General features: G+C 31.5%; 2 protein-coding genes across 4 annotated transcripts in view; one reads left to right on the top strand and one right to left on the bottom strand.

Moving 5' to 3' along the window:
* LOC122634177 (phytanoyl-CoA dioxygenase domain-containing protein 1 homolog) overlaps positions 1 to 7576 on the bottom strand; it is a 9414-nt gene extending 1838 nt beyond the window's left edge. The window contains exons 1-2 of one of the 3 annotated variants that reach the window (XM_043822853.1): positions 7170 to 7576; positions 70 to 213 (exon numbers count right to left, since the gene is read on the bottom strand). In XM_043822853.1, the coding sequence (XP_043678788.1) occupies positions 70 to 213; positions 7170 to 7190 (165 nt within the window). In that variant the 5' untranslated portion in view covers positions 7191 to 7576. Of the gene's footprint in view, positions 1 to 69; positions 214 to 1095; positions 1337 to 3385; positions 3497 to 7169 lie in introns of those variants that run through there. The other 2 variants (XM_043822851.1, XM_043822854.1) reach the window with 2 other exon arrangements.
* The window catches only part of LOC122634176, a 12279-nt gene continuing 7213 nt past the window's right edge, over positions 7105 to 12170 (top strand). The window contains exon 1 of the mRNA XM_043822850.1: positions 7105 to 7149. The gene's annotated coding sequence lies outside the window, so the exon portion shown is untranslated. The remainder of the gene's footprint in view (positions 7150 to 12170) is intronic.

Genomic DNA, 12170 nt, shown 5'->3' on the forward strand with positions numbered 1-12170 from the left:
ATATACGTGATAATATAATTAGAAACATAAAAAATAATCTTCTTTTTTATTTTCTTTCTTTCTCTTTACTTGTTGCGCGTCTATCGTATTAAAAATTTTCCTCTCCGTTTCCGGTGGCAAATTCTTCGTAAATTCTTCACCGCAGAATTTCAATTCGTCGATTTCTTCTGGCTTGAAGAAATCGTCGAGTACGATGTAACCATTCTTCTCGAACTGCAACATATCAAATTTTGTAATGAAAAAAAAAAAAAAAAAAAAAAAAAAGAAAAAAAAAAGGAAAAAGAAACGAAGAGTCAGTGAAAAAGAAAAGGAGAAACGTAGAAGGAGAAAGAGAAAAGAGAAAAGAGGAAATTGAAAAAATCGTTGGACATTTTCAATGTAATTTTCGAATAGAAAGATAAAATTCTAACGTATCAGTTGGGAATAGAAAAAACGATAAAATGTGTTGCATCATTTGTCGATGTGTTTTCGATGACGGGTCGTCATCTAATAATAGACATTGTTTGATAAACTCGCTTGGAATAGTCGAGTATAATAGACGCTAACACGATTATTCACGAAGTTCTTCCTTAGAATTTCTATCCTATTTTAATTAGACCGTATGATCATCGTTTCAATATCATGATCATTATTATATAATTTTTTTCTCTTTTAGAAATTTTTTTTCCAGCATTTTTTTATCTCAGCCTTTTTCATTTCGATGCTTCGCTTCCTCTAAAATTTGATTGCGTCAAGTTTCAAGGCATTTCCATTTGTTTTTATTTGATCAGACCAGACATACGGCATTCGTTTTTAAAACGATGAATTTTTTTCTATGTGTTTCTGTATATACATTTTTAAGTCGAAGTTGTTATGAATGATTTATCATCATCATTATCATCATTATCGTCATCATCATTATTATTATTATTTTAAATAGATTTTATTAAATTTCTAATCTATTTATATTTATTTATATTATAGTAATTATATATATATATATATGATATATATTTATTATTATTGTTATTATTATTATTATTATTAAAATCGTTATATCACGAATTATAAAATAGAATAATGGTATCATCGGTGTATTCTGTATGTTTTACATACCATCCTTGTTTTTCTATGGAAAGCACGTTTATTAGAATAATAATCTTCATTTGAGAGAGAAGAGTTAGGTCAGGAAGGTCCAGATCATGATCCGAACGACCCGTAGGGTAAACGGGATTCGTAAAAATCATTTCGAGCATGTGATCCTCTTATGGAAGAAACACGAATGTTTTCTCGCTCTTGGAATATCGGTTTTAAAGTTAAATGTAAGCAGTCCGAAGGTTATTCGCCATCGTGGAAAGTTCGTACCTGAAGTATATTTTCTCTCTCTCTCTCTCTTTCTCTCTTTCTCTCTTTTTCTCTCTTGGGAGAACTTGGTACTTTCTCCTTCGGAAGGAAAGCAAGCGAGCAACACGAGAAATGTATTTTAATTCTTTTCGTGTTCGAATCTTCTCTCTTTCGTTGCAATTTAATATGAATATTCATATGAGCTTAATCATTGTCGCGTTAATACATGATATATATTCAGTAATATATTAAAAATATAATGCAATATATGTACTAGTCTCTGTACGTGTATATGTGTTTGTAAGAAAGTAAATGTTTAAATAATATAAATATTTTAATGAAATAAATGTTTCAATAAAATAGATATTTTCAAGAAATAAGTATTTTAAGAAAGTAAATATTAAGGGAGAGGAATATTTTTTATAATATAGATTTTTTAAATGAATAAATATTTTTAGAAAATAATTCTTTAAAGTACATACATACATACATACATACATACATACATATATATATATATTTAAATTTGAAATGTATAAGATATAAAAAATAAAATGAATATATATGTACATATTATTTATATATAATCTAATATATATATATATATATATATATATATATATATATATATAAAATCATAACTTTGATCTCAAGGAAAATATTATCAATATTATGAAAATGAGATGGATCCCACGAAGGAAGGCAATTTTGTTAGAGCCCTTTTCTAAACGTGATTTATTAAACACAGGAATATTTTCCTCGTATTTATTCGTAGCTCCTGTTGAAAACTATCGACAAAGTCGTGAATCACTTTAAACGCGAAAGTTAGATATCACGCCAGTTTGATCGCAGCATTATGGTTGCTCGATCGCGAACGAGCGAGCGAGCGAGCGAACGAGCTTGCAAGCTAGCCTATCTAGCTATTCAGCTAGCTAGCTAGCTAGCTAGCTATCTAACTAGCGGGAACGTTTATTAAACCGATGTCTAACAGAGCGGATTAACTAACTCTTTAATTAGTTACCAGAGTAGTTATTAATCGCATCGGTAATCAGCAAGAAACGTGCTGTTGTACTTCTCTTACATTGCCCGTAAATTACCTGCCGAATTTTCTTCTTACGAAGAATTTATTTTCACGTTGGTCGACTATTATTTTACGATATGAATTTTTCGCTAATTAGAATTACATTTGTAATTTTTCTTATTTTTCCTTTTTTCTCCCTTTTTCTTTTCTTTTTTCTTTCATTTTTTCTTTGTTTGTTTTTTTTTTTTTTTTTTTTTTTTTTTTTTTTTTTTTTTTTTTTATATATATATATAAACAAACGTCAAACGAAAAGAAATAATTTGCAAGTGTCCGATTGCACGTTCATTTATATATTTTTTTATTTATTTTTTATTAACAATTTTTTTATTTCCTTCTTATTTTTTATATAATCGCGAAAATGTCCAATGAATCCTCTTTTATGCAATGTTTATATCCATTCCTTTTATAATATTTATATATATATATTTCTTTTATTTTGATATAATAACGAACACATCAAATAAATTTTTTTATAATCTAAATATTCATATATATATAAACATAAAATGTCTAATAATTTTTTTCAATGAATCAAAAAATTCCATTTCAATATATGAAATTATTCATTTAAAGGAATTATACATTTCCTTTCGTTTTCTTTTTTTTTTTTTTTTTTTTAATCTTCCTTTTAAAACAAATACTTCGTAAATCAAAAAGAAAAAAGTAAAAGAGAAAAGAAAAACGTATGTATACGTTTTGTCTGTGGCACGGAATTGTCAAAGAGTTTTTTTCGTTTTTAGATCAGAGATTTTACATATAATATTATTATTATTATCAAATGTTGCACACACACACACACACACACACACACATACACACGAAGTAAAGAGATAGATAAAGAGATACAGACAGAGATTCAGAAAAGAGAGAAGAGAGAGATAAATAGATAGAGAGAGAGAGAGAGAGAGAGAGAAAGAGAGAGAAAGAAGACAGAAAGAGAGAATGAAAGAAACGATATCATTAATAACGTCATATACGTTCTTTACTCTCGTTTCGGGCTTTCCACATCAGAGAGCACATTGTATCCTTTGTGGCATGGCGGGGCTTCCGAGGGTCCCACTTCCGGCGTGGCAAATACGATCTCTCTCGTTCTCTCTCTCTCTCTCTCTCTCTCTCTCTCTCTCTTTCTTTCTCTTTCTCTCTCTTTTATTCTTTCCTTCTTTCTCTCTCTCTTTCTCTCTTTCTCTCTCTATATATCTCTCTTTCCTTTCTTCTTTCTTTCTTTCTTTTTTTCTTCCTTCCTTCCTTCTCCTCCTTTTCAAACCAATCCTTCTTTTTCTCTTTACACGAATTAGGGCCTCCTCCGTTCGTTCTCTTTTTCTCGGAGCTTTTTCAGAAAAGTGCACCGAGCTCCGTCTCAACGGCACACGAATTCTTCGTGTTCGTCAAAGGGATGCTGGAAACGCGCGAAGCGAGTAAAGAGAGAGAGAGAGAGAGAGAGAGAGAGAGAGAGAGAGAGAAGAGGAAAAAAAAAGAAAGTGAAAAAGAGAGAAGAGAAGATCATCGTGAAAAGTTCAAAATAGCCATGGCCGACAGGTGGGTGGGTGGGTGCTACGTCATCGTTCTCGACGTGTCCTCGTCCGTGCTTTTCTAAAATTTTCATCGTTGTACATATAAATCTGGGTGAGTCAAGGCGTGGGTATATGAATCGACGAATAAGAATAGAGGGACGCGGACACGAATATGCGATTTGTGTGGGCCGAAGGTTTGTCATTCTCATTTACATATGTATGTATGTATGTATGTATGTTACTTCAAGTACAATGTTATCGAATCTAAATAGATATTGAATTATACAAACTTTTGTGATGGTTTAATTATATTTTTATTAGATTTTCTAAATTAAAGGATAACGTTCAATGGAAATTGGAAAATATTGTGAATGTTATCGAAGGAATTCGATTAAATCGATGTTTATATTAATTATGTTGATATTAAAAATGATGCCTCAGTAAATTGTCATGAGCATGAAAGTAATGAAATCAGAGGAGAGAAGAAATATAGGAAAAGATTTCTTTCTTCTTTTTTATTTTAGTTTTTTTTTTGTGTAAGAAGAGAGAGAGAGAGAGAGAGAGAGAGAGAGAGAGAGAGAGGCAGGATGTTGTTTTTATCGCGATTAGGATGGAACGCTATATTAAGAAATAATTGATTCTCTAATTTATAAATATTTTATAAGAGATAGAGATAGATAGATAGATAGATAGATAGTTAGATAGATAGATAGATAGATAAATAGAAAGAGAGAGAGAGAGAGAGAGAAAGAGAGAGATAGATGACGTTGAATAAATACATTATGTATGAAAGAGGAGTCGAATTAAATTAGAGTAGATTAATTAGGGTATCTAAGGATAGATTTGACAGTAAAGTGATATATTAGAAAATATGTCAGAATTAAAATAATGAGGACGGTGTAAGCAAGAGTGAGATAAAAAATGCACTGTTTCAGATATATATATATATATATATATATATATATATATATATATATATATATATGCAATATCGGATAAGGTAAATACATTATTTATGGAAGAAGATTAAATTAAAGTAAATTAATTAGGATTGTTTAATATACATATATGTATATGTCATTATTATATACGTAATTATACATACATATATATATATATATATTGGGATGATATTAAAATGATATATTGGAAAGTATGTCAAGATCAAAATAATGAGATCAGTGTAAACTCGGGAAACGGAAAATGCAGTATTTTAAAGAGAGAGAGAGAGAGAGAGAGAGAGAAAGTGGTAAAAAAAATTGAGAGAAAAAAATGCTTTTCTATCATGATAAGAACTAGAAATTTAGGGAGTAGAAATAATTGTTTCTTATATGTACATAGACACACACATACATACATATATATCTTGTTAGAGAGAATGTGAGGAAAAGATAGACAATGTTGGATAGAATAATACATTATGTATGAAAGAATAATGGAATTAAATTAATGTAAATTAATTGCTAATAATTAATAGTGTAGATTTGACAGCGATAAAGTATACGACATAGAAAAATAATATCCATTTTAATCTTGTAATTATGATAAAATGGAAGTAAGAAACTGTTAAAATATAATTGTTCTTATTTGTATACGTAAACGCTTATCTCTAATTATTATCATCGTTGTTATTATTATTATAGTTTAATAAATATAAAACTTTCTATCTTTCTTTCTTTTTTTCTTTTTCTTTATCTCTCTCTCTCTCTCTCTCTCTCTCTCTCTATCTCTCTTTCTCTTTCTCGCTCTCTTTAAAACTACAAGACGCTTTTCATTTTCGTTCAGTTAACGGCACGAAGCATGAACGCTGTTCTCTATCCTTGTCTATAATTGTATCTCCCACGGTGTCAGATCTATTTCTAACGGCATGGCTCACGTTCAAAAGAGTCTACGGAAAGTTAACATCTCCAAGGCATTCGTTTCCTTACTAGAAATCGTTCTTACATATTCGTTTATTCGTTCTTATTGCAAACAATTAAACAATGAAACTATCGAAACTTGCGTTTCAACTTTTCGATAAATACAATTCGTGAAAACTGTTTAACGTCAACAATTCTTTCGTGCCAGTTATTATGCATTTATGTATATGTGTGTGAATGTGCGTGGGTGTAGGTTTGTATGAATATGTGAGCTTGAGAGACAGAGAAGATAAATAAAGTTTAAAACGATAAACTTTTGTCCTTGTCTCTATCACTCCGTCTCTCTCTCTCTCTCTCTCTCTCTCTCTCCCCCTCTCTCTTTCTCTCTCTTTCAACGATAAAATGAATTAGCATGTAGACTGTGCGTGTTAGAACGCACGTTCGCTTGCATCTATCATCCGTCTATATCTTTTCTAATACGATATGAAGTATATCAAAATTAATTAAACGTTTTGATGGGTAAAGTCTTGATTTATCGATCACGTAAATAAAATGTGAAAATTTTGTCGTAGGAGAAAGATAGCGAATGAAAAGTCAGAGGAAAAAAATATATCTCTTTTGTTAATTTTGGATTTAATTTAACATGTAAATTAAAATGCTCTTATTACATGAACATATGATTTAAAAAAGAGAAAGAGAGAGAGAGAGAGAGAGAGAGAGAGAGAGAGAGAGAGAGAGAGAGAAAGAGAAGAAAAACAAAGTAAAACAAAAAAAAATCTTACCTTACTATATCATTAAAAAACTATTCAATCTGATAGATCGAAACGAAGAGAGAATTAGAATCGAGAAAAATTAAATAAAAATTTTTAATAAAAGAAAATAAAAAGGATGAAGAAGAAGAAGAAAAAGAAGAAGAAGAAGAAGAAGAAAAAGAGGGAGAGTTTTTAGTGAAATGATTGAAAGTCCGTGCATGTGTGTGTCGTGTAGAAAGAGCGCGGGAACATTCTAAGTAAAATATGAATATAGAAGTAGTAGTAATAGTGATAATAGTAATAGTAAATATGACGTTGATAATGACGTTGATAATGACGACGTAGCGATGAACATAGTAGTAGAAGAAGGAAGAGTAAGTAAAAAATATAAATTAAAGAAATACAAGAAGAAGAGGAAGAAGAAGAAGAAGATTATGAAAAAGAAGAAAACGTAGATGAAGACGAAGAAGAAGAAGAAGAAGAAGAAGGTGACGAAAAAGAAGAAAACGAAGATGAAGACGAAGAAGAAGAAGAAGAAGAAGAAGAAGAAGATGACGAAAAAGAAGAAAACGAAGAAGAAGTAGAAGATGAAGAAGAAGAAGGAGAACGGATAGAAGAAGTTGGTAAAGATTTGTTAACTTACCTGACTACGAATATCCTTCATGTTGGCGTGTTGTACAATCGATGGGGATTCGTATCGTTTAAGAATTTTTTTTCACTCTATTCCGTACGAGGTATACTATATCTCTCCGTTAAGAGGAGTCTCCAGAGAGAGAAAGGGAACGAGAGACAAAGAGAGAGAGAGAGAGAGAGAGAGAGAGAGAGAGAGAGAGAAAGAGAGAGAGACTAGATAGATAGATAGATAGATAGATAGATATATAGATAGATAGAGAAAAAGAGAGAGAGAGGGAGAGAGAAAGAAAGATAGAAAGAAAGAGAGAGTGCGAGAACACGTCCGCGAGCGAGTACTCCTACGAAATGACTAGGTGAGCGCGCTCGCTCAACTCAAGAGACCCGGCCTCCGGACTACGACCTTATCGAGAAAGAGAGAGAGAGAAAGAAAAAGAGAGAGAGAGAGAGAGAGAGATATATAGAAAGAGTGAGGGACAGAAAGGGGAGAGAGAGAGAGAGAGTGTGTGTGAGCATTTGCACACATTCGGTGTAACACGTAACGTTTCTTCGAGGAACCACCTGTAACGATGCATCTTTTAACGTAGGTGTTTAACGATGATTATTTCGGTCGAAAATAGATTAGTATTAGAACGAGCTTCTTTCTTTCTCTCTCTCTCTCTCTGTCCCTCTATCTCTATCTATCTATCTGTCAATCTATCTATCTATCTCTGTTTTTCTTTCTTCTGTTTACTCTTTCGCTGTATCTTTCTCGCTTTTTATGTAATACTTAGATATATGACTTGTTTGGATATTTTTAATATATTAAAAGCGTTTAGAAATTGATGGATTTGTGTTTTTACTATTATTGAAACAACGATTAGTATGTATATTGTCGGTATTAGGTACTTCCTTTAAAAAAATATATTTGTATTATCCGGAACATTTATTTTTTCCATTTCTATATTTCTATCATTCTTGAATATTTTGGTTTTCGTGTGATTTAGTTGTATGAGATTATTTATATGTCGTTTTTAAAGTAGAATATGTGTTTACAACTTATTGAATTTAACTATTATTAGACGGTGATTAGTATAAGTGCTATGATGACTACTTCATTCGGAGAATAGATTTATATAGAACGAGCTTCTATCTATCTATCTATCTATCTATCTATCTATCTATCTATCTATTTCTTCTTCTCTTTAAATATTTAAATGTATGCAAATTTAGAATGTAAAATTAATTAATTGACTCGTTAATTGTTAATTAAATATCAACCGTTATACCGACTGAATCGATTTAATATGCAAAGATAAATAAAAAAGAAAACACATTGTATAAATTATCAGATTTTACTGTTATCATACGATTTTATTTCTGTCATTAGTCGAATTAATATTGTATATAGTCTGTATATTTTTACTTAATTATTTATTTATTCTTACTCTTATAAACTACGTTCTTTCTCCCTCTTTCTCTTTCTTTGTTTCTCTATTCCTCTTTCCTTCTTACTCTTTACAAAATCGTTCGTGTTACGCGTGGGAACGTAAAAAGATCGTGAACCGTATCTCCCAGAAAAGTTTTCGAGTTCGTTTCTATCTCTCTCTTTCCTTTCCTCTCTCTCTCTCTCTCGTTCCCTCTCTCTTTTTCCCTTTTTTTGTCTTCCGTTTCGTTCTGTTTTTTTACGAACTCCAGTCGACGTATCGATTTGTCTGCTCGCTATCGCCGATGTCCGTTCGCACCGGAAGCGTTTCCGTTTTCGAAACTCACCGGCTCCGAGCCTAAGTGTAAAGTAAAACTGATAGAAACCGTGGTTTTCGAAAGTTCCACGAAATTTCTTTTTCTTTTTTCTTTTATTTTATTATTTTTCTTCTTTTCTTTTCTTTTTTTTTTTTTTTTTTTCTTTATTTCCTTTCCCTCACTTCATTTTCATCCAAGTGCGGGACTACAAAGAATTTTTTTTTGCTCCGAATAAAAAGGAAAAAAAAAAAAGTATTTCGCCAACGTACATTATTATTTGACAGTTAAATAATTTTTTCTTTTTTTATTATTTTCTTTCTACTTCTTCTTTATATGTATATATACATATATATTTACATATATTAACTTAATCGAGGCAAGGAAAGATGTTTTCACAAGTCTGAAAATTCACAGGAGTTCCTTTTCGAGGTTTATCTTTCAGAGTCACGTTGCACGTGATAGCTCGTTTTTCGAGAAGCGTTAAAAGTCGAGAGACCAAACACGATCGACCCGACGAGTATAAAGTTTGCAACATCCACGAAACGGCACGGGCCAGGAATCGTTTGACTTTTGGCCAAGTCGGGCTTAGTTTCCTCTCTACGCGACTTAGTTTCTTTTTATTTATATCGCAACGATTTAGAAGCGTTCTCGTTCGGATTTCATTCGGAACGTTTGCGCTTTATTGTCCCGTGATTCTTTTTCTTTTTTCTTTTTTTTTTTTTTGAATCATTTTCATCCCTCACTCTCTTATCTTTCATTCATACGTAATTGAAAGTAACAAGTCCTTGTTTCTTTCTGTTTTCCTCTTTTTTTTTTTTTCTTTTTTATTGCATTCGTTTATCCTTTATCGTTAATATTTTTTTTTTTTTTTTTTAATAAAATCTTACAAAAAAAAAAACAAGGAGAAGAAAAAATAGTATCATCCTTTTATCATTATTTTTTTCTTGTTATAAATTATTATTAAAAGTATATTCAGTATATCGGAATATTAATTTCTTTTTTCTTTCGTCTTTCTCTTCTTTTGACTCTCATAATTTTATCTTCTTTTCATTTATAAGTAATTAAAACCAGCTAAGAATTTTTCTGCATTGATTATCCTTTATTTCATCTTTATTATTATTATTATAATTACTGTTCTCCTTTTTAATTCTTTTTTTTTTTTTTTATATATACATACCTATACGATCAATGAATTAATTTTTTACAAAAGCTTGACCGAAACAAAATTTTTTCTTTTTTGTCCTTGTCCTTTCTCTCTCTCTCTCTCTCTTTCTCTACGTAATTGAAACAATAAAAAAAAAAAAAAAAAGAAAAGAAAAGAAAGAAAGGAAAAAAAAAAAAACTGCAAATAATTTTTTTTTGCTAATCTCTCTGTCGTAAGCGGCAATCGGACGTAACCTTCGAATATGTTCCTTTTTTCTTTCTCCTCTTTTTTCTTCTTTCGGCCAATATATTATCGGAAATGATTTTTCCACGTCGAATTTAAATCCACGGAGACGTAAAAGCATCCTCCGTCGACATACACCGGTATTAATACGCCTCTGCACCGATGGATAAGCCGATCGAGGGCCATCCATTGGCGCACCCATACGCATTGCTTTTACGACTGGGAGGCACGCGAACGAGAGAGAAAAAAAGAGAGAGAAAGGGACACAGATAGAGACAACAAGAGACAGAGAGAAAAAGAGAGAGAGAGAGAGAGAGAGAGAGAGAGAGAGAGAGAGAGAACGGAAACGTCTATATTTCTTCGCTTTAATTCCAGTGCGCGCGAAACCTTATCTCGTGGTACATCCATATTTATCGACTTTATTCGAAACGAACAAACCGAACCGCTGCGTGTAACTCAAATCGATCATTTGACTTTCATATCCCTTTTGGCCCTCTCTCTTTCTCTTCTTTCTCTTTCTCTCTTTCTCTCTCTCCCTTTTTCTCTATCCTTCTCACTCGTTCTCTGTGCACCCCGTTAGCTGTGCCAATGCAGAGGGCAATAAAATAAAATTAAATAGACCCGTCGAACAAAATCAAATAATCGTCCTCGATATTCTCTCTCTCTCTCTCTCTCTCTCTCTCTAATTTATCTTTTTTATTTTTCTCCCTTTTCTTTACTCTTTCTCCAATAAATAGTAAAATATGGAAAGTCTTGACGAGACGAATTCAAAAGTGTTTAGGTGGAGATAGATGATTTAAAAAAAAATGAGAGAGAGAGAGAGAGAGAGAGAGAGAGAGAGAGAGAGAGAGAGGTCTCTAACAACGTATTTTATTGTTAGACTTGCATATCGTGCGAGGCATAATGCCTATTGTGTGATTCAACGTCTACGCAACTTCCTCGAATGTTCCATTTACGTGAACGAATTTACAATTAGGGTATTGTGAATATACAATACGCAATTCACAATTGACAAATCATAAATCACGAATCAAGAATTACAAAATTATAAATCACAAATTAAAATTGAAAAATTACAATCACCGTCTAGACAGGAGATCGATGTTGTATACTTTGTTCTAAGATCATGATCGAGATTTATCAGTTTGCTAACTCGTAATTTCTGAAATCTATAACAATAAATCTTCTATTTCATAGGATCTTAAATTCTCAAAAATGATATAATTTAGCTTGTTCATCTCACCGAGTTTGAGTTTGTAAGATTACTTATTAATAATTCAAGAAAAAACAATCGTCGAACATGGAATCATTCTCAACATCTCCCATGAGAATGTCAAATCGCTTCCATTAAAAAAAAAAAAAAAAAAAAAAAAAAGAACGAAAACTATGTGAAAAAACTACGTAAAAGAAACTACGTGACGTAACAATATGACATAGTGAAAATAAATTAATGACGCGTCCCGGGACTTTTTTTCTACGTCAAAGGGATTAATCCAATCGAGGAGAAGAGCATTATATTTGAGTCGTCATGATGAAAGATCCGAAATCGGATTCAAGTCCAAAATATAACGGATATTCTAGATCCGGATCTAGATTTGGATTTCGAGTTATAATTGAATAATTCGAGTCCTCGGATAAATTCGAGTACTCCGGTTACTAAGGATGCTAATCCTAATACATACGAGTTAAGAGTGATCGTGGATCTAGATAAATGATATGACTAGCTAACTTGGCTCTCTTTGTTTCTCTCTCTCTCTCTGTCTTTTTCTTTTTCTCTCTCTTTCTCTGTGGTAAGTAACTCTATTTGTTTTATGTTTGCTTGTCTTTTTCTTTTCCTACATTGTACTTATTCATCCTTTCTTTCTCTCTCTCTCTCTCTCTCTCTCTCTCTCTCTCTCTCTCTCT

This window comes from Vespula pensylvanica, chromosome 14 (assembly GCF_014466175.1).
Source record: "Vespula pensylvanica isolate Volc-1 chromosome 14, ASM1446617v1, whole genome shotgun sequence".
Lineage (NCBI taxonomy): Eukaryota > Metazoa > Arthropoda > Insecta > Hymenoptera > Vespidae > Vespula > Vespula pensylvanica.